General features: G+C 41.3%; 2 protein-coding genes across 3 annotated transcripts in view; both read right to left on the bottom strand.

The window, feature by feature from the left end:
* OPN3 (opsin 3) overlaps window positions 1-21,417 on the bottom strand; it is a 42,268-nt gene extending 20,851 nt beyond the window's left edge. Inside the window, exons 1-2 of one of the 2 annotated variants that reach the window (XM_049633860.1) lie at window positions 20,923-21,417; window positions 16,456-16,794 (exon numbers count right to left, since the gene is read on the bottom strand). In XM_049633860.1, coding sequence (XP_049489817.1) covers window positions 16,754-16,794; window positions 20,923-21,295 — 414 coding nt within the window. In that variant the 5' untranslated portion in view covers window positions 21,296-21,417 and the 3' untranslated portion in view covers window positions 16,456-16,753. Of the gene's footprint in view, window positions 1-16,455; window positions 16,795-20,922 lie in introns of those variants that run through there. The other variant, XM_049633859.1, reaches the window with a different exon arrangement.
* Window positions 11,531-21,012, bottom strand: CHML (CHM like Rab escort protein). Its single transcript, XM_049633858.1, has 2 exons — window positions 20,923-21,012; window positions 11,531-16,487 (listed from the first exon to the last, which is right to left on the bottom strand). Exon 2 carries the CDS (start codon window positions 16,458-16,460, stop codon window positions 14,499-14,501), a length of 1,962 nt encoding a protein of 653 aa, XP_049489815.1. The 5' UTR covers window positions 16,461-16,487; window positions 20,923-21,012; the 3' UTR covers window positions 11,531-14,498.
* Window positions 21,418-23,316: the final 1,899 nt, after the last annotated feature.

Below are 23,316 nucleotides of genomic sequence, written 5' to 3'. Positions count from 1 at the left end.
CTATTTTTCCTAAGGGATCCCTATCTCAACTCAACCCACTATTCAACAGTCATCACTTGATAACTTCTGACTATTAAAAAGTCCCTACAAAATATTCATTTTTATGGATATCATAAAGTCAAGTGGTATTCCTGTTAGATTTGTCATCTCTTGTTCTCCAATGACAATAACAAATTATAACACCAATTTCATATGGTGTTTTATAATTTTCAAAGTACTGCCCCATGTATGTTTATCATCAGTTCTTCACAGACCTGTGAGGCAAGGCTCATGTCCTCATTTGGTTAGGGTGTGAGAAAGGGGGCTGGGATTTGGGATGAGCCTAAGGTCATAAAACAAATAACATCTTGCTTGGAGGAGAACCCACCTCTTCTGACTGCTAGTCCAGAGGTCTATTCAGATTTTCCTCAGAAAGATTTGACTAAGTGAGTTGGTTGTGATCAATAAAAAAGCATGAAGTCTTATGTTAACTCTATGGAAAAATTCAACACATGAATGAATTGTGGGATAGCCATGTGACCCCCTACATGCAACGAAGATTCTAGTTTTTAAGTACTCCTTCCTAGATTATGAATCCGGCACCAAGATATGAAAATCTGAGATAGCCCAGGAGAGCAAATTAAAATATGAGGAAATCTGAGAAATACAGAATTAAATCTTAATTCAGTTATTCATAATTTACCAAACCCTCAAAGGGCTCTCAGAGTTTAGGTTTTACAGCAGGTGGTAACACCCTGCTTCCATTTCGAAATCATTTTCTATCACCTTGTTGCTGATGTAAATGGAGAGTACTGAAATACAGCCAATGACCAGTGTCACTTTTCTCTCAAGGATGAATACAACACACTCAGCTTTAAGTGTGTGTGTGTGTGTGTGTGTGTGTGTGTGTGTTAAGTAACTAATCAACTAAAAAGTGTGCTATGAGATACCTAAGGACTATAAAAGGAGAATGGTTACAAAAGATAACAAGCTTGGCAGAATGTGTTAAGGACAAATATAATTGCTGTGTCCCCTGGGCCGTGCAATGCTGGGACACAATGCTTGAGGTTTAAAAGGCACATTTGAAGGGTGCCTGGGTGGCTCAGTCAGTTAAGTACCTGACTCTTAATTTTGGTTGAGGTCATGATCTCACAGTTCATGGTATTAAGCCCGCATTGGGCTCTGGGCTGACAGCATGGAGACTGCTTGGGATTCTCTCTCTCCCCCTCACCCTTTGCCCCTCCCCTGCTCACACTTGCTCTCTCTCAAAATAAATAAATAAACATTAAAATAAATAAAGAAAAGGCACATTCAGGAGGTGGGCATGTAAGGTAAAACCTATCTGTGACTACTGTGGAACAGTTTGGATAGGCAAGAAAAGATCATTTTCTTGTGAGTCTTAGTCATCCTGAGCTGGGAATATCAAGTGGAAGAAAGCTAAAGAAAGATTTACAAGTATTCTGCCTAAGGCCACAACTCAAAGCTAGCAGGTGCTGCAGTGGAGCTGATTTCCAGACCCATTCATATGCTACTGTTTCCATCTTCTCTCCCACATTGTCAGATTGGGCTTCATATGGAGTCTCCCTTGATGTTTAATTTAAAACCTTCTACATCTGAATCTGTCTCCCTTGGTAGGAAGAGTGACTCCAAATGCAAGCTCTTGAAATAGCCACAAATGAATCTCCTGGAGAAGTTGTTTAAATGTCGGTTCCAAGGCCCTGCCCATGAAGATTCTGCTTTAGGGGGCCTGGAATGCAACCCAAGTATCTGCATGTTTAAGAGACCCCCCCTGATGATTCTGACCGACTTTGGGAATGGTAGGTCTAGATTAAAATCAAATCTCCTTTAATATAATCTCTCTGTGGCTATTTGCTCATTTCCCAGGTTTTCCTTCATGGACTCAACACCAGTGGAGGAACACAAGAAATAGTACTTCATTTCACAAAATGGAATCCCACAGGGATACCACAGGGATACCGAAGGCTGCATCACTCACAAAGCTCCAGCTCTGAGGAAGGGCACCTTGTCTATGTAGTATCGACAGCTTTAAGTTTCATCATAGTTTACTCACCTCTAGCTTAATTCCTGTCTGCCCTTGCATTTTGCAGTTCTGTATAAGCTACCCCACTGCCATGTTTAATAGAACAGATGTAACATTTGGGAAAATAGCTGAAGGTGATGTCATTTGGAAAGGAGCTTTTATAAACCTAACTAAATGGCCTTGTACACGTGAAGCCTGCCCTGGCCTAGCCAGTTACCGAGACTCCAGAACCCATTAGAAGTGAGAAGTGTGTTGGAAAGACATCAACAGCAGTTTCTTCACAGAAAGGGAAGCAGAGTAAAGACTAATGTTACTTCCTAGGCAATTTTCTCATAGTAGGGAGAGTAGAGTAAATCCTGTATGCATAAGAAACTTGAGGCATATTTTAGGCAAATAAGATAAAATTATTCCAGGACAAGTCACAGCTTAAAAGCAGACAGGTACCATGCCAGGAGCGTCTATATCTTCCTTAAATATTTAAGTTGCTCTAAACATGTGGGGCTCTGAGCTTACTGCTGAGAAACCAAAGTCATCATATATGGTCCCTGATGTGAAGGGGAAAAGGCAGCACAGAAAGACAAACCAAAATACAAAATTGTATATTGGAAATTCCAAATGAGACATTCAGACCTATGTGCCATAGGAGCTCAGAGAGAGAAAAGATCACCAAGAAACTTGGGGGGGGGGCTTTATATAAAGGGGTGGGACTGAAAGATAATGAAAAAAAATCCATTTGAAAATCTACCCATGCCCACCAGTTCCAAATTTACTTATATTCCCTAGAGCAGTGCTGTTCAGTAGAAGTATGTGAGCCATATATTATTTAAGTCTTTTAGTGGCCACATTTTATAAAGTAAAGAGAAACAGATAAAATTAATTTCGATAACATTTTATTTAACCCAACATATTTAAAATATTTCAATTTTTTATCAACATAAACTAATTCATGAAATATTTTGTATTTTTTTCATACTAAATCTTCACAATCTGGTGTGTTATCTCAGTGTAGACTAGTGACATTTCAAGCACTCAAGAGGCACAGAGTAGTGTTACCATGTTGAACAGCACAGATCTAGAGAAACTCTTGTACATTGAGTGGAAGATGTAACTAGGATGTACTTTGAGGCACCGTTTATTATGTTATAGTGAAAAACAGGAAATAGCCCAAGGTCCATCAAAAAAGGGAAATGGGTGAATAAATTGTGAGCAAAAGAACGGAAGTACTGCTTGGCTTCATGTTACATTCATGTCTGCAGTGACCTCTAGGAGGGAGCAGGTGGATTGAACTAAAGAGAGAAATACATAGATGTAAATGTTATCTGTAATTTTTAATTCTTTAAAGATAGGTTAAAATAAAAATAGGAAGGTTCATCTCTGATCACTGTGGGTGGCAGATATATGGGCACTTTATCACACCCTTTGCACTTTTCTGTATTTAAAAACTTTTAAATAATTTACAAAATGAATAAAATTCCTTGAGGATATGGAGGTAGCAAGTGGGAGGCAATCAGAAGACAGGCTCTTTAAACAAAGAACAGAATGGGGTGGTCACAAGTCAAGAGGCAGCTGGGGTGGTGGCTAGACGGTAAACTGGTGGGGATGATCTGGGAGTGGGAGAGAAGGCTCTGAATATGAGCCAATAGCCTAAGCTTTACACCCCCTGCCCTTCTGTGTGACAGCTGAGTTCCATTTGGCAGCCTCACTGAGGGCGAGTGTAGAGGGACCAAAAGGTTTCACAGGGAAATGAGGGTGTAATGCTTTGGAAGCCACAGGGATACTCAGTGGGTCACCTTCTCTACTCCCTGGACCTGGGGTCTATGGGGTATGTCAAGAGTTCAGCTAAGCTACTCCATGCTATTGCTGCCTCAGCATCCACTTTGTTTGGCCAAACAGCCTTCAGGGACTTTCACAGCAGCCCCTCATGCACCCTAGCCCCAGGAAGTAGCCTACAGACAGAAGTTCCTCATGTGACTTTCCCAACAGCCCTTGCAATCAACAGTCTCCCATCCCTGCCTGCCTCAGATAAGAACTTTGTGTAGCATACTCACACCACACTCTTTCCGGTTTGAATTGACCCATCTTGCCTTGACTGGGGAACCCCAAAGCACTCTGCCCATGGACCCTAATAAAGGCATATGTGCTAGGGTCCTGCCTCTCCCTGCCAGCACCTTGCCTTGATCTCCCTCTGTGACCCCTCAAGGTATGTCATGTGCTTCCTCCAGGACCTGTGAGTAATAAACTATCTCAGCTTCTCTTGTGGTCTGTTGTTGAACCCCAACTCACCATCCAGCACCCTCTATTCTATTTAACAATGTTCACTTAGCAACATTATAATAAGGTATTGCAGCGGCTGGGGGGTGGGGGGCAGTTTCTGCTTGGTGGTGGGAAAGCAGGGTCCATGGGGGCTGCCAGCATTAAGGAAAAGTAAGGAAACAGAGAAGATGTTCAGAGAAGAGGCTGAAGATACAAGAGAATTTGGTGCTCATGAGGAGAGGCTGAGCACACATGGTGGGAGCTCAGGATTGGATCAGATGGAGAAACACACTGGTCCATAAAGATTTGGGTCGTCACTGACCGGAGAGCCTTTCCCTTTTGGCACCAACTGGTCTCAGCAAGGATGTGAGGTATGATGGGATTTGTTCTGATCATCTTCAGGGGCAAGAGGAGGTCAAGAGTGTTTCCAGAGTCTGAGTCCTGAATGATTTGCTTGCTGGTATGTTGATTTCTGAGACATCTGCTCTCTTTAGGTATCACACTGCATATCTTTAGATTACTTTCAATTTTTGACTATCCTAACAATTCTGTGAGGAGAGACAGTACAACATAACCATCAAGGGTTTCAGTCTTATATCCTCCACTTTGTATGAAGCCTTGAACAAATTAATCTTCTGGGGCTTACTTAACTCTCTTTAACTGAATAATGGGTTAATAGTATCTAACTACCTCACAGTGTTGGGATAAAGATTAAGAGTTAATATGCATAAAGCACTTATAATAATACTTAGCATGTAGTACACACCTAATAAGCATTAGTCATGGACATTATAATCTATCAGCTATATATTTCCATACATCTATGATTACCTCGTTAGGATAAATTCTTGGCAATATAATTGTTGGGTAAGATGATGGACAAAGTTTTAATGCTTTTAATACAACTGGCCAAAATATGCACCAGAAGATACATTAAATCCCATTGTATCTAACTAAATACCATTGTATCATCAGATACTTATTTTATTCCCACTTATTTATGTCACAAGGCATGACAACCCAATACCCACCCATCAATCAATTACAGTTGCCCTCTGTATACTCACCAACCCAGAATGAGGGAGTGGTGCCTGGTAATCTGTAGTTTAGAGATGTTCCCATTTGATTCATAAATACTCTTCAGTTTAAAGCCATTGTTCTAGAATGTTATCAATTGACAATCAATTGATAAATTTTATCAATTTAAATCAATTGATTAATGCTAAAACATTAGCATACCCAACCTTTTTGTAATACCAACACCTTAGACCAGGCTCTTTTTGAAATTCCCCTTGGCTTTTATAACACCTCTCCTACCTCATTTCCTATTTCTATGTCACTTTTTTTTTCCTTTAGGGGAAAAAAAACTGGATATTTTATATAACTGGGAAGTCTAAAGTGGCACTGGCTGCAGGCACATTGTCCAATAGAAATAGAACACGAAGCATGTACACTTGGGGTCTGAAATCATTCATCAGAGTGCTGCCTCTCTCCTCCCATCATTGGCTTGCTTGCTCTCTATGTGGCCTAAGTCTTGGATGGACTCTCTGGTAATCAAGGTACTGGCAGCCTCTGACTCACATCCTTGAGGCTTAACAAGCCCAGGAGAAAACAAAACAAAAAAACAAAAACAAAAACACACAGACAAAAAACAATGTATACCCAAGAATCCTAGAATAGGAATCTTCCCCACCAGGAACTAATCCAGGAGCAGGAGTTACCACATCAAACCCAGCAGAGTGCCATGTTTACATTCCCAACACGTCCCTATCTACCAGTTCCTTCTCAACTGTCTTCTGATTTCTCTCGCTTCCTCAAAGCATTCACAACCAATCACTGAGTCATGCTGATTTAATGTCCCCAGTTGTTCTCAAGTCTGTCCTCTGTCCTAACTGCTATGACCTTGGTTCAGACTCTCATCATCTCTTTCAGTAGCCTTCTATCCGGTCTCCTTTCTACATTTCTGCTGCCCTTGGATTCATCCTCCATACATATCCAGATGCAGCCCATTTCCTTGCTTAATGACATTAAGTGCAATACCATTAGGACAAAGTCAAAAATGCCCTAGCATACAAAACTCTCTAAGACCTTCCAGAACTACTCCTGATCCTTGTATGACCAAACCAAACTCGTTTGTTTTTCCTCAAAACCTGTTCCCAATTTTGGTTAAATGTGTTCCACTCATTAAGTACCAATGCTGAAAATTTAGTCATTCTCAGCTCTTTTCTCTTTCTTTCTATGTCCATGTTTTTCTCTGCCTGTTGCACTCTGACCGCCCTGCCCAGGCCATATCATATTTCTCCTCTTTACCAGTCATCCGCGGAGCCTGTGCACCTTCCCAGCTTCTCTCCACATTGCCATCAGGTATCCCTTTAAACACAAGCTTTACTTAGAAAAACTTCAGCGGCTCCTCATTATCCACTGAATACAAGTCCCCTGGTATTGAAAATATCACAGACTGGAAATTAGTATGATTCAACACAACTGAAAATTATCATGGTTCAACATGATTGATACTTTGGGCCCTATCCCCTGTGCCCCACCTCTCCACATCATGCAGGCAACCTCATTGTCCCCATGCCTGTTTCCTCTGTTCTCCGTGTGTGGAATGCTCTTCACACTGGCCTTTAGAAATCCTTCTCAATCTTCAGGGCCCTGGCTTTTTCTTCCATGAAGCCTTCCTAGATTTCCCTAGTCAGACAAAATAAATTCTCTGTGCATCCATTGAAGTTTGTCTATACCCATACCTATATCACAGAAGTGATCACAGCCTGATTGATGCAGTAGTGAGCTGTGCACCAGTGTCAGCCCCAATGGCATGGGAGCTCCACTATTTCCCAATTCTATAACTTTGGGGAAATTATGAGCCTGATTTCTCATCTCCACATCGCAACGTTAATACCTGCCTCACAGGGTTATCTTAAAAATGAGATGATATGTATAAAGATATTAGAATAGTTCCTGGCACTTGTTCCTGGACTTGCTCTGACCCCTTCTGAAAACCCCACATCACATCTCAGTTACGCCTGTGCGTTCTGGAGTCTGACTCCCTGGCACTGAAGCCCAGCTCTATCGCTTACCAGCTGTGTGGTTTTGGTCAAGTTCTTTGTCTTTGCAGTGTCTGTTTCCCCATCTGCAAAACGGGGATAATAAGTACATGTACCCAACTGGGCTGTTATGAGGATTAAGTAAGAGGAATATAGCAAACAGTTAGAGCAGTGCTTGGCATAGAGGAAGTGCTCAGTGTTAGTTACAGTTACTATCTCTGCATTTCTGGGATCCAGCAGAAAAACTGGAGGACAGTGTTCCATAAATGTGTCACTGTACTGAACCCTGTTTCTCTTTGCAGTGTAATTTAGTTAAGGTTCTTCCCCACATTAACAATGCAAACCCATTCCATTACAATTTAGGTATTGTTTTGCTAACCCCTGTTTATAAAATGTCAAGCTCTACACTGTCTCATTGCTTGGTGAACCGTTAGTGAGTGTAAATGTGGGTACAAATCAATTATGGGTGGTTTATTTAGTCTTGGATTGGCTTCTCTGAAACTCACAAGATATTATTATATACATGTGATTTGATTAATTTGCCTATAGCCTGTCAAGTAAACTGCACCCCTCTAAAAAAAGTATATTAAAATATTTTTATGTTGATTTTGAGGTAGTTGTTTGCAATATATAGAAAGATATCATCCAGAAGAATAAGTTAATATTACAAAAACACTAAAATAAATATCATCCTGCATTTCTATAAATGTTTTTGCAGAATTTTTTTATTTCTGGATGTAACGATTTAAAAAAAACCCCACAAAATCTCTAATCTATACTGACAATTGGGGCAGGATGAGATATAGTCTCTAATTCTCTGAGTTTTGTTTTGGAGTTTGAGTTATCATAATGCTTCAGAAGGAAGCCACTGTTGGTTATTGAGAGAGGCAGACAGGGGTGTGGGGCGGGGGGAGTACAGGGGAGCAGCCAGGACTGCAGTTTCCACTGACAACGACCCTGCTGAAGAAGCACTTACAGTCAGAAGATGTGGAAGAAAAAAGGTAAAAGAAAGAAAAACAAACTCATTATAAATATTCAAAACTTGACTATAATGAAGTTTCTCAACCTTGGCACAATTGACATTTGGGGCTGGATAATCCTTGGGGCGGGGGAGGGGGGGCTGTCTTGTGCACTGAAGAATGTTTAGCAGCATCCCTGCCTTCTACCCACTAGGTGCTAATAGCACCCCCTTCCTAGTTCTAACAACCAAAAATGTCTCCAGACATTGCCAAATGTCCCCTGAAAGGCAAAATCACCCAGGTTTGAGAATAACTACCTTGATGGGAGAAAATTAGTAAAGGTATTAGGTGGAACATCTTATAGATTATTAAAAACGTTCCCTATTTTTAGGTATTTTTATTGACACACATAGGCTTATCATAAAACTAATGATCTGTACTAACAATAAAAAGACCCCAGACCATGGTTCTGATACATTTCCCCAGAGATTAGCACCAGGAGTCCTCTGTCTGGGATGCGGTGATGAAGGTAAATGGGTGACAGGGAAGGAAAGAGGTGCTTTAAAGTGCCAGTTGGTCTTTCCAACCAGCAAATCTATTTTTGCCCACCTGTGAGGTGCAAGACACTGCAGAGAATGTGGAGGTACACTGCACTCAGACTTTCCTTTAAAGATTATACTTCCATGACAAATGACTTCCCACCTTCTGCTTTTTCCTTTTAATAAACACCTGGTTGGTATTTGTTTCAACAGAGGCCATTAAAAATAGTGTTATGCAGTCAGAAAACGGGACTGTTAAAAGAACAGGACATACAGTTCATTTCTCCATAATACTTCACTGAAATCATTTTAGGAAATTAACAATTACATTAATTGCCTAAAAACAAGATTCTCTGCTCTTCCTTGGCAGTACATTTCCCAATTTCTTCTTTATAATTGGTAATAGAAATGCTGAAATTAGGATAAAAACTTTAAACTTGTCATCATGATGAAATTAACTTATAATGCAAAAATAACACTTCCCTATACTGACTTAGTAATATTTCTACTTTTAACTATAGGGGATGAACAAATAAAGGAACACAAGTCTCAAACAGACATGGTGTGCTCAAGAGGTTTAATTATGTGACGAGTAATAAAAAGAACTGGCATAAAGTCCATGGCACTAACATCCGCAAGGATTCCTATTTCCTGAAAACTAGAACAGGCCTAAAGATGGATCTCCTGACCCAACTACAAACAGGTATTTACTTCCTATTAACCTTTGTCAACACTGAACTTCCGAAGCCATTGTTTCCTCTGACGAGACATGCCTTTATTCATATTAGTTTTTCAGAGTGTGTTAGAGTTAAACACATATTTAGCAACAGCAAAAAGGGCAGGGAGACAACAGCAGGAACCAGCAGACACTGCCTATGAGAGATGAAGCTCTTGAAAGAAGTACCAGGATACAGTCTGCTTTGATTTCGGGCGTGAGCTTGAGTAATCCTAACCCTTCACCCACTTTCAACCCATCGTCCCCCACTTTAATGACGCAAATCTTAATTTATAGGAAGATCTTTTGCTTTTTTTGGAAAACAAATGCACGCTCAGATTCTAGGAGCCACTTTTATCATAGTGATTTCTGTGTTACACACTCTTACATGCGACAGACCGCTCTGCTGAGAGTCAGCCAACCTGGCAAGTTAGACTTCGATTCTAAACACTTACTAGAAGTGCGTCCAGGTCAGACACTCAATTCCTCCTGGTCTTATCTAGAAAATGGGTATAAATACCTGCCCTTTCTTACCTGACATAATTGTCCTGAGGTTCATGTAAGAAAATGTAGTTGTCAAGAGAAAAAAGCACTGTGTTCCTACCGGTGCTGTGGCAGAATTGCTCTCATAATATGCATGTTACAGTCCAATTCTTTCAGCTGAATCAGCTTCTTTGTTCATGCCTTAGAGAGCTGGCGGTATTGTATCCCCTGCTGTTAAAATGTGAATACATTAGGTCATTGGTTAAAAGAATAAGAACTATACTAGAAGCAATGCCTCTTTATGATGAAGGTAAAAATACTGAAATAAAAATTTTAAAGTCTTCGAAGATGAGGCAACTACCTTAAAGCAGTAAGAGAATGACTTCTGTTTGTGCACCCAAGGGGAAGGAAATAAAAATAATCCTAATCAGAATTTCTTGACCTTGACACTTTATGATCTGCTTCATCGTTTTGGTTTATTTACACTTCTGACTCCCGGGGCTCTCAGTGCCCTGGGCTTCTGGGACCCAATCTCTTGTACCCTCTTTTTACACCTTCCCCTGAGCAACACAAAAAACTTCTGATTAATGTCAGAAACTTAATTAACTGAATGTTAGATGAAATCGATTTCAGAAAGTATTAACTGATCTACCTTTTAACTCTAAAACTACTTGTTTCCAACTGTAGTAAAAGGTTTGGGCACCCTACAAAGGAATGCTGTGCATCTCAAATCAGATTTCTCTTTTTCTTTTGGGGAAGGGAGTGGTGGTAGTGATAATGGAGAGTATGATGGATAGAAAACGTTTATATTCTCATTAAGATAAGAAGGTTTTATGTTCTCACAGAATGATTCTCAGGTACAAAAGAACGTATCCATTTTTCTATTTTGAATTCTTAGAGTAATGTCAATTCATAACCCATAGCTGATATTCAACTGATGTTTGTTGAAGTCAATCATCTTGTTTTGGATCTGTCAGGCTGACAGGAAGAAAGGGTCTGCTAGCATCCTCAGTCCCCTGAGATTTATCCTTAGCTGGTCTCCCTGAGAATACTCCTTAGATGGAGGCTTAGCCATGTCTATGAATCCAAATCCATCCTTCAGTTCCCTGGCATTCTTGGATTTGGGTCCACACTTAAATTAGTATTTAATGTCTTCATATTGATGTCCTAGAATGCCTTAATATTATTTCTATTATTTCCACCCTTGGTTCTGGGGTTTCCATTAAAAAAAAATTGTCACAGTATACCTTCTTATTTCTTAATACTGAGCAACTAAGAAAAGATACAAAAGATACAAAATCCATCCTAACCAAGAAGTCCCTTCCATCAAGAGTTGTAAAACATTCTGTTCATGTGTTTGGAATTATCTTTTGACTTTAACATTTGACTCTAACATTTTTTTTTTTTTTAATTTGAAGGAGAATTTTAGAAGTTTCCAAAAAAAAAGTAACTTTATCACCAAATCAGTAAACCACGTTACCAATTATTTTTTATTTGTATTGCACACAATATTTTACAGAAAAAAAATAAAGAACCCCTTATTCTTAAACTCCAATTAATTACATGTTTTCTTCTGATTCTTCTCAATGTAGTTACCTAAATTTTTACATAAATATAATCAGTACATAAAATAATTTAACACTTTTGAATCTCATTTAACATTTGTTCATACAATTTTACATATAGCAATATCATTTAATGACTATATAACAGTCTACAACAGCAATACCAATACATCAAAATCTGCTCATCCATTTCCCAATTTGGGGCTTTTTTTTTAAACCCATATGAATGAAATTGCTAGAAATATCTTTGTATAAGTAGCTTATTTTTCTTTTAAATACTTCCCTAGGCATATGCTATTCAAAGTGAGTTTATCTAGCAAAAAAAGATTGGTTACAGAGCTCTTGTTGTAATCATCTAAATAATTCTTTTAAAAATTACTAATATAATAATGCTACTGACATGAAGACACGTGAATTTTAAAATGTTTTGCTGTAATAGCATAAACTAGGTCAAAGTTGTTTCAATTTGCATTTTTAATACTATTTAAATCTGAATTATCATTCCAAGAATTCACTTTTATTTGTAGCTTCTCATTTGTACTCTATCTTTTCATTAATATGCTTAGTAAAGAGTAGAAAGCCTTATGGATTTGCATCTACTTTTTAAAAAACATTAAGCACTTTATTCATGTGTAATGCTAGTAGTTTTTTTTTTAACCCAATCTTTCCTTCATTTTCTTTGTTTGGTGTCCATTTTTCATTTTTCTTTAGTTGATCTCACCTACTTTCCCAATAATGTTTTTCACTGCCATAAAGTTTTTTTTGTACTACTGGGATGAGAATTGTAGTCTTTTTATTTTTACCTTTATAATCAACATTTTAATTCATCTGGAATGAATGGCCTTATCATATGTAAAGCGGGCCCGATTCTTTTTTCATACTGACATCCAGGCTAGTCTTTCCACCAGTAGTTATTTCATAATTACTTGTTTTTTAATTGGTTTGTCTTTAAATCCTAAACTTTCTAAATATACTATGATGCTGAGTAGGGAGTTTAAGGGCAAGACTCTCATTTTTTTCCCCTAAGTTAAAAAGACAAATCTATCTTTCCTTGCCTATTTTCCTACTTTACATAATTCTGTCAAATTATTCAAAGTATCAGTTGGAATGGTGAGTGGAAGTGTAATAAATCTATATATTAATGTCATCTAGGGGCATTCCTTTGGATAGGATTTCATACACATTACCTAACTTAATCCTCACAATAATTCGGCAAAGTACAGTTCTATAGATGGTGAAATTATCTTGATGGGTTTAAACCTAAAAATATACCCCATAAAACCACTTTATCACATTCAAAATATGCATAAATATTAAGACGAATTCACGACTTGTTTCCAGTAAGCTGTAAATTTCTTAAATCTTTTTCTCCTTTTCCTCACCTTTTAGCCTAGTAACATCTGCATTTCTTATAAACATGCTGTTCAGATCAAAAGATACTCTAAAAAGCATTACTTTGTCAAAACTTAGCCAAATTCTGCTGCCAGGAGCTCCACTGCTCTAAACTATATTTTTAATTAATCCTAATCTTCCCATTTCCCTGATGAGAATCAGCTGAGAGACCCGAGTCTGGAGCAACGCTGCACTGACTTCCAGGAGCATGTTTCCCCTCCCGCAGTACAGGCACTCTTGTAACAGTTAATGTTAGAAGAAAGCCTAGATTTCACTGTTGGCTCTTCTACACACACCAGACCCTGAGCAAATTATTAATAGTTGTCTTTCTTCTTTAAAAATCTATTCACTATCAGCCTCACAGGGTTGTTGAGAAACTGTAATTAGAAAGCACAATAAGCGCCTAACATAGAAATGCTCCATTCCAGAACAAAAAATTGGCTTAATGGGCTCTCTTCCTATAGGATTATCATTCTAAGGAACAGAAACAGGAGACTGAAGTGGATGGAGTTGACCTCTTCTCGCAACTCCACAGATACTCACAACTGTAGTACAACAGTTTTGGCTTCTGATGGTTCTAGAAAAAAAATGTTTCTGTTGTTTAGAAATCTATGGATGGTTTTGAGAAACCATCTGTAATCCCAGGTTAGAAATGCCTCACTCCATTTCTTCTTAGGAATTTCATAACAGCCAATCTGAAGTACCTTTTCCTGGGGGCAAGATATTTTTTCCTTTTGGCCTGAGTTAGAGTTGTTGGAAGTTCTTTTCTTTTAGGTGCCAGCACAGGGCTCTGCAGCAATTTTCTGAAGTATTAAATCAGAACTAACCTTATGCCCTAGACTTCCTTTGGGACAAACTTCCCAAGAATGAACTCTTCAATGACTAAATGAATTCTCCAGCACTTTTTGTCATCTTCTGATTGTGGTGGTGCCCCTGACTCATAGGTTAACAAGAGTCAAATGGGGGAACTGCACTGCAAAGTGGAACTGAACTGCAAAGTGTATTGTAAACACCAGACCTTGACAAATAAAGGAACATGCAAAGCTAATCTTTTAACAGTTGGCACTTGCATAAGTTGCTATTGCTACCATCATGTCTGTACATTGGTATCATATACAAAACACCCACATAATTTACTGTGTAACTATTCAGAGGTGGTAGCAACTGTAATAGCTGCAAAACGAATTAAAATATTCCTTAGATATTATTGTTGTTATAGACAAATACAATCTGAAGATCATTAGTAGATATATATTACCTGCCGTTAAGCACAGTTGCTAATATGGAACCCTCACTTATACACCCAATACTAAAATAAAGTTAACCTTGTCCAGCAGTCAATCAGTTACTGATAGGTTAACAAAGACATCCAATGACTGATGTCTCAAACAGAACTAAAGACAACATCTACACAGCATCCATCATATAACCAGTTCTAATTACTCATATAGGAAACTGTCCTCTAAATGAAAATACTCTGATGCCAGAACGAAGGCCCAAAATAGCACTTCCAGTTTGCTTCTTCCTAGTTTTCAAGATGTTTCCCTGGGCTTTCTAGGTTTTTGCTTCCCTCAGAGGAGTCTAGTTTGGCCATGATTATGTTATTGGTTCCAGAAACCTCTGGTTGTTTATCATCACCATCAAAGATAATGTCTTCTGGATTTGGAGGTGGGGGACAGAATTCTTCACTTGGAAAGATCTCCCGGAACAGTGTTTCAGCTTGCTTGACCGCATGCTCATTTCCCAGTCCACAGTCAGGCCCAGAGCAGACATAAACATTGGAAGGTAAGCCATTATATGAGCTTCTGCTGACTCCGGAGGAATCTCTCATATTAAAATAAAGAGCCCACAAGAGTCTTGGCTTTGTAAGTTCCTCCTCATTTATTGCTGCTTCAGTATATGGAGTGAATAGTTTCTTTACTACTGAGTCTAAGTCTTCTCTTGCTGTTTTAGAGGAGGAACAGGTCAGATGTACCAGATAAGTGTCTTTCATGCACGTCATGGTTGAAGAACATAATTCAGTGACACGAACGGCACATGTTCCTGAGTCCGCTGGAGGCACTATCAAAATGGAAATTTGCTGATCTGAATCTGTCTTTAGTATAGATTGATCTGTAATGAGCACTGCCCTGGAGATCTGCTTATACTGTATATTTGAGCATGTTTTCTCAGAAAGGTAACTATCCTCCACAATAAAATATTTAGCATTTATTCTTTGACCTAAGTGATCTATAATTGCTTTACATCTTCCAGATTCTTTGTCAACTACAAGGCATTGAACTTTATGGCGAAGACAATAGATTCCACCAAAAACTGCACACATCCTGCAGAAACACTGGGGAATTTCTCCTTGGCCATATAAGGGAAATAAAAAGGGAGTGTTGCCAAACCGTCCAAGACACTGAAGGAAGTTTTTTGTTGCTTTAAGGCCATCTATTGTAGTGCAAGATGATTCTGTCATTGCAATGGAGTGCAGTACAAAATGCTGGAGGTTGGGGGTTAATTTTTTAGTTTTTAAGTACTCTGAAAATGAGCACTGCATGAAAGCTTGGTATTGGTCAGGATGTTGTTCATAGTCTAAACAAAATGTAAGAAATTTCATTAGTATCCTCTTTTCAACCATAGTGAGTTCTTTGCTATTGAAGACATCTGCTCTGGAACAAGGCACCTGTTCTACTTTTCCTTCTCGAAATGCAAGAATCCTAGTGACATTTTTAAATTCTGCATAACGACTAACATTTGATTTGATTAAAAGATCAATTAGCAACCCTTGAGAATACAGGAGCTTTGATACCAAATCAATATTAAACCTCCTGCTTTCTTTAACTATTTGAGAGTAAGTAATCCTATTTCTCTTTAGTTGATCATTGTTGTCTTCCTCTACAGGTTTGTTTTCATCTGTATCTTCATCTGAAACTGTGCGTCTACAAGTTTCATCTCCACAGTATTTTTCTTCTGCCAAGGTGCCCTCTACACCACTTACTTCTAGTGAAATCTCTCCATCATTTTTTGGAATGTCTTTGGCAGGCATTTCGTAGCTAGTAACATATGAGTGTGTTTCTTCAGACAAGCATGCAGAATCCAGAGGTTTAGTGAGAGTACTAGATGTCAGTGAGGAAGGATTTTTCTGCAGAGCATCAGTCTCTTCAATTTTGTCATCCATATCCTGATTGGCATAACAAAAAACTTCTGTGTGTTGAATGGTTTCATCCGTCTTGCGCAGAGTGATGGCTTCTTCTGTTTCATGAATCAGGCCTTGCCACGAGGCAGTACTTTCTTCTGCAACATCACTCTTTTGCTGGTACTCCTTCAACCAGGAGAGCAATCCTGAAAAGTTGAAACTTGCCCAGTTTCCTCCATAGTAGCTTCTTGAATCGAGATGCAGAACCCTCTGACCACTTCTTGAACACGCAGCTGCAAGGATGGATTCAGGCAGACCTGTCCCTATTATGATCACATCGAATTCTGTGGGGAGACTGTCCGCCATTCTGGAAGATAAAGCGTCTGCTGACAACTGCCGATAAAGGAAACACGTATGAGTCTAGGCTGAGGGCTCAGCTGGGACGTGAATGTGCCGTAATAAATCTCTCCTTGTGGTATTCCAGTTCATCCCAGAAGTACTGAGGCTGCAGGTCCTAGCTGTTTAACTGTTACCCTTTCTTAATACTGTTTTCCTTAGGTCAGTAGCATAAAAATATGATAAAATATATCTAATCACATCTGAGAACACTAAAACGGATGTGTGGTTTTCATTTCTGTATTTCATCTTAGCAGTAAATGTCAAAATGCATCACACATGCATTTGTGACTGGAACTCTTCTCTGAAAGAAGAAAATTCAAGAAAGAATACAATTGTAAACAATATTAAGAGAAAAGTAATTTCATGCAACAGCAATTACAATCCACTGGAGTCTGATTTGTTATTAGGACATAAGCCTCTATGAAAGCAAGTCATTAAATGCTTTCTTACATATTTTCTAATTTCTTGAAAACAACAGAGATTTACCCCCCAAATTACATAATAATGAAGAGGGGACATCATAATGTCCCATAAAAATAGAGAACTTTCGTAATACAATTCTAGAAGTTTTACTTTTCTTTTTTTAAATATATATGTATTTTTTTTACATTTATTCACTTTTTGAGAGACAGACAGAGTGCAAGCAGGGGAGGGGCAGAGAGGGAGGCACAGAATCTGAAACAGGCTCCAGGCTCTGAGCGGTCAGCACAGAGCCCAATGTGGGGCTCAAACTCACGAGCGGTGAGATCATGACCTGAGCTGAAGTAGGACACATAACCGACTGAGCTATCCAGGTGCCTATAAGTTTTGCTTTTTCTAATACTAATATTTGAATAAAACTATACAGAACTGTGAGCTTAGACTATAAGAAATGCGTGGTTCCACCTGTTTATGGAAACAGACTACATACTATGTGCACATTGTCATGACGAGGAATATTTCTGTGGCCAATTTAGTCAGTGGGTGTTTTTAGAACAGCTGAATGAAAGACATTTCCGTGCCAAAACCTCCCGTAGGATCTCGTGGTAGCATCATGAGACTATTTTAGTGAATTAACCAGATTATTGCAAAGGGATTAATTCAGTCAAACAACCGGCATTTTGAAATATTTAGGTGCATAAAAGGTCTACTGAAGGGAACATGCATTTATAACAAATCTTTATATGAACGTACACACACACACGTGTGTTTTTAGGTGTAAGTTAAAAAGGAGAATTTCTGCCTTTCTAAGTTAAAATATATTCATATAAATAATACCTACTTGTGAAATCCAAGTGAGCATGAGGTGGCTTGCATTTTGCCAGCCTCTGGCTCTGTGACCCTGAATCTCTGTATCCCAAGATAAAGGCCTATCTAAACATCCTCTGCCAAGATTAACATGTTATTTGGATTTTTGGAGGCGGTGGGAGGTGGCAGTGAAGAAAGCGCCCCCCTCCCCCCGTTAACTTCTGGCATAACGCTGGTTATATACCATGCGCAGAACATTTGTGTGGCTAAAGGGGCAACAGCGAAGGGGGTGTAAGGCATACTGCCCTGGCAGTTTTCAGGATGACACACTATATATACACCATGTGATGTCTCAGCCGTCATCGTCATCGTGCAGCTAGAGGGAGCGTTCTTTGAGCACTAATGTTCCCTACCAGTACACTCACTGAAATCTAGATCAGTACTAAATGGGCCTGCCTAGGCTAAGATGACAAATTACTTGGACATTTGTAAAACAAGCCATTCGGCCGAAAATTGGATTAAATCGACTAGTTCACTGAATGGACTGGTCAGTTTAAGTGAAATGGCCATCTTAACAGTCCTGTCTAGTCAAAGCCTCTGCCTCAAGAATATCAGGGATTCTACTTGCTGTCAGCATTCCCTGAAAAAACAGGAACTGAGCGGTGAAATGAGGCGGCCGCCCAGCCTGTTCATACATGTATGTATGCATTACTTACCCTGCTTTCTTCCAGCAGGGTGTGAAGAGGAAGACAGAACCCAGGAAGGTATATGAGGAAGTGTAACCACACCATGTGCGTATTATTGGCTTAGGAGACAGAGCAGATGATACAAAGCATAAGTGCTAAAACCAGGCACCTTCTAACCCACAGATGTCCAGAGAGTCCTCAAAACACCAAGCACATAGGACAGAACCACCTTAAAGAACATTTAGCTCACTCCTCCATGACATAACAAAACTGATGGCAGGAGAGTTTAGTGACTGGGAAACTCCATACAATCGGTTAGCCAGGCAACAGAGCAGAACCCACTCTCGTGTCATCAGGCCAGTGGGCTTTCCACTTGATAGGGCAGTGGAAACAAGCAGCCACTTTGGGAATTTTTAAATTTCCTCCCCCTACAACACTCCATGTTAGTTCTTGTTCAGGGAGAATGGGGAGGGGGGATGTACCCTCCCTTTCTTCGACTTTAACTCTTATCTAGGAGCACAATCCTTGGAATTTACTTCACGCAAAGAAATTCTTAATCCTGGCTAAGAACTTTTTAAGTTCTATCATAACTCCACTGTTGACTTGTCTCCCGGGGCTTAAACAAGTCTCTGAATCTCTTAGCCCAGAGTTTCCACCTCTAATTTAAAAACAGGGATAAAGTCATGGTCGAAAGCGTAACTGTATGCCCAGAGAAACACAGAAGTCAAAACACCATGTGGTGAACGTTTCTACCAGTTTTAGATAATCCCTTCTGACTAGGATGGGACCTGAGCAGGGAGAGGAATGAAGGAGGAAAAAGCAATGGAAGAGAAGGAGACGCAGCAGCAGAGTGAGGTCACAGAGAGGAGATAAGGAAGAGGGAGAATGCTAGCACTAATAAAGAACTCCACACACCCTGTTTTTAAAGCCCCAGGCACAAAGTCCAGGTAGAAACAGAACTTCCCAGCACATAAAGAGCACTTCTTGGAAATAAGAAATTTCATGTCTGTGATCAAACACCTGTTGCCCATCTCAGGGAGCGTTAGTGATGATACTTCACAATTAAGCTTCGATCACCCTCTTTCTGAAAACTTAGCCTGCCTAAAAAATTGCCTGGCAGGTATTTTAAATATAAATAATATAATCACCTAGCCATCTATATTACCACCTACAAACACTTAACAGCCCCCTCCCAAGTTTCAAATCTTTGTATAAATGAAATTCTCACATTAATGCCTATTGAGGAGGGGGGAAGTAGTATTGGAATATTAGAATCACTGAATCAATCAAATAAATGAAATCATGATTTCTATTACTTTTTTTCTGGTTTCCTTTAAAATACCAAAGAGTGAGTTAGATCAAATATTTGGGTTTGCCACAACATAGGAGATTGGTGAATAAGAACATTTCTGATAATGCTGCAAAGATTTTGTTCTCAAAAACCTGCCAAGATAAAAGCAGTAATAAATTATCAATAAATACATTTCAGGATTTTTCTTTTTTTTAAGGAACTTTAAGACCTGAGAAATACACATTCTCATTTCACAGCCTGTACAAATGAATTCCTGGAGCACACACAAAAAGGTACTTCCCAAGCTTAGAAAATCATGTCCTCAACGATACATTGGGTAGATCATCCTTCAAAATGTCAAGTCTCAGTGAGACTTGAATCTTCCACAGGATTAGGAATATTGTTGAAATAAATCTTCATTTTAACAATCATGTTCTACTTTAATGAAATCTACTGGCTGCACAGCTAATTATTTGTCCATCTAGGGTGGGATTCTCAGAGCCAGATGTAATCTCACCTTAGATTTTGGTGTGCTGGAACCACTAAGGAGGTAAAATATAGTAAAAATAGCTTATGAGCCACAAGTCAATTTGCATTCTGAAGACCTGAATGAAGCTCTTTCACTTCCTAGGAAGCATTCAAAGGTTTACATCTGCTAATGAGCAAAATTAAAGAAAAGAAATACACACTGCCACTCGGCTACATTTCTACTTCTCATTTTAGAAAACAATATTGAATGAATTAAATCTCTTCTCATCCCCCTCTCCAGCTTTCATGAGTTACTTTTTCTTGAATCTGTTGACTCTACAGCCCCTCGTTCCTTTCCTCAAAGTGTAAAGCCGCTGTTTCGTGGCCTGTTGAATTATATCGGGAGGTGAAAACAGAGAAATGAGATGAACTGGACAGTGGCTGGAGGGAGCTGGGAAGGAGCTGGGGCTGAAGCCGGGCCGGCTGCGTTGGAGAGGGGCGGCCACAGGCACAGAGCCGGGGCCGCCGCAGGCCGAGAGGAGGTGAAGGAAGGAGGAAGGAAAAGCCATGCGGCGCGGGGCGGACGAGCGGAGGCGAGGCCGGCGCGGGAGCTGAACTGCAGGGCGGGCTGGAAGGGAGGCCGCGCGGGGAGGAACTGGGAGTGGGCTGGGTGGCGAGGGGACGCGCAGAGATGGTGGCAATGCAGGGAACGGGAAGTTTTCAGAGGGGAGGATGCTTTCCTCCCAGCCCAACTCACCGAAAAGGCTGCTGCTAAACCCGTCCCACACGCAGCCCACGGTGTCCCAGACCCAGCCGTTCCTCAGGCAGGACACGAAGGTAAAGGTGACCCCGAAGAGGGACACCAGCAGGTCGCTGAGGCTGATGTTGACCAGCAAGAGGTGGGTGGGAGTGCGGAGCCGCTGGAACTTGTAGTAGAGGACAAGCACCAGCAGGTTGTTGCCGACGCCCAGCAGCCCGATAGAGCCAAGGAGCAGCGCCAGGCGCTCATAGGTGCCCGGGCTGAACAGCGGCGCGGGGCTGAGCGTCCCCGCCGGTCCCGGCTCCTCGGCGCCCGCGGCCCCTCCGCCCTCCCAGTGGCCCTGGCCGCCGCTACGGTTCCCCGAGTACATGGCCCGGCGCCGGCGCGCACGGCGGCCGCGGCGCTCAGCCTCCTGCGCGGGCCGCGGCACGCTCCGCACTGGGTGGGGCTCGGGCTCCACCGCCCGCCCCGGCCATTGTGCGCGCCAGGACCTCGACACGTCACCAGAGGCCGCCCTCCTCCGCCCCTTCCGCCCGGCCCTCCACTGTAGTCCCGCCCCCTACCCCGCGCGTCGCGTTCCCGCCCCTCCCCGCTCCCCCGAGACCCCGCCCCCTTCCCTTGGGCGCTCTCCTGTAGCCCCGCCCCTATCCCCCGCTTGGTGCGTTCCCGCCGATCCCCACACCTCTGGCTCCCTCTCGTAACCCCGCCCCCTTCCGCGCCGCGCGCCCCTATAGCTCCGCCCCCTATGCCCCCGCCCCTCGGAGCGTCTAGTTCCCTGCGGCTCCGCGCGCTCTCAACCGCCTCATAACCCTGCCCCCTCTTTCTGGCGCTTTCCCGCAGCTCACCTCTGGCGTATCCTCTGCTGTGCTCGCAGCTGGGCCTTCAGACTCTCCTTCCTGGCCCCAGCACCCACTGCCCCAGCGTGTGCCCGCACTAGTGGACAGCAGTAGGCGAGCAGGGAGGAGAAGGCAGTAGGGAGGCAAATCCACCGCAGTGGCTCCGCACATCCCATCTCCCTGCACCCGGCTTGAAAGCATCACACGCATGCACCCAATTCACTCGTGCATTTTCTCGTTTATAAACATTTATGAGCGCCTGCGCCTAACACAAGCTAATGAGAGGGTAGGTGAGGGCCTCCCATCTTGGGTTTCTCACCATCCCAGGAAGCTGTAATAACTTACTGCTAGCCCACAACATTACTCTCATCTCACACAGGTAAGTGAGCCCCAGGCTGGACCCCTAGGCCCGCCATTGTTGTCCTTCCTGTCCTGTTACTGAGGCCTGCCAAAGCTCTTCACTGGTGGTGACCATCCAGGCTGTGCTCTCAAAGCTTCAACCTAAATCTAGCTGCTATAGAGAGGTAGGTGCTATATTTAGAACACACATTTTCCACTTGGCCTTTTCCCCAGTAGCCATGAAAATATAGTACAAGTCAAATATAGGTTGTGAACGTGATCATAGTCTGCGAGGGCACCACTGTCCCTGCACAGCCTCTAACAAGGTCCCACAGGAGGACCACAGTCCTGAGCCAGACCTGAAGGTGGCCCTGGGTGCTGGTGACAAGCACAGTGTGGAAGGGCAAAGGAATTGTCCTCTATGAGGGTGTTTACCCCTTCTACCCCTGTTCAAAAGACCAGTAGAAAATCACTAGCTTCACTGAACCCCCATTCTAAATTCCCTGGAAATGCAGAATCAAATAGGGCGGGGTGATCTCTCCACCCTGGTGCATTGAGCAGTAGCTGAGGGTGGGGGGGTTCTGCCCTCAAAACCTTGATTTGTCTTTAAAGATTCCAATCTGGATTTGTCATCTATGAGACTTACTAACCCATCCACACCTTTAAAAAATTCATCTAATTTTAAATTTTTTTTAATCTTTATTTTTGAGAGAGAGAGACAGCATGTGAACAGGGGAGGAGCAGAGAGAGGGAGACACAATCTGAAGCAGGCTCCAGGCTCTGAGCTGTCAGCACAGAGCCTGATGCGGGGCTGGAACCCACGGACTGTGAGATCATGACCTGAGCCAAAGTCGGACACTCAACTGACTGAGCCACCCAGGTGCCCCTCATATAATTTTATATTTTAGATGTATGCAAACATTTAACAAGTTCTATATGTTTAATATGTTTAATGTTCACTATGTTTTCATCACACTTCCTATCTAGTCTACAGTAGGTTCTCAATAAATATTTGTTGAATGAATAAAGGGCTCACTATATTTTTTTCTAAAGCATTCATTCATTCATTCGTTCGTTCATTGGTGCTGAGTCCCTGCCCTCACAAAGCTTACATTCTGGTAGTGTTGGGATAGATAATAACCAAGTAAGTACATGTGTAGTGTGTCAGATGCTGATATGTGCCATAAAGAAAAAATAAGGCAGAGAAAGGGTATGG

Source organism: Panthera uncia, chromosome F1, assembly GCF_023721935.1.
Source record: "Panthera uncia isolate 11264 chromosome F1, Puncia_PCG_1.0, whole genome shotgun sequence".
Taxonomy (NCBI): domain Eukaryota; kingdom Metazoa; phylum Chordata; class Mammalia; order Carnivora; family Felidae; genus Panthera; species Panthera uncia.
This window is presented reverse-complemented; position numbering and strand designations above follow the sequence as displayed.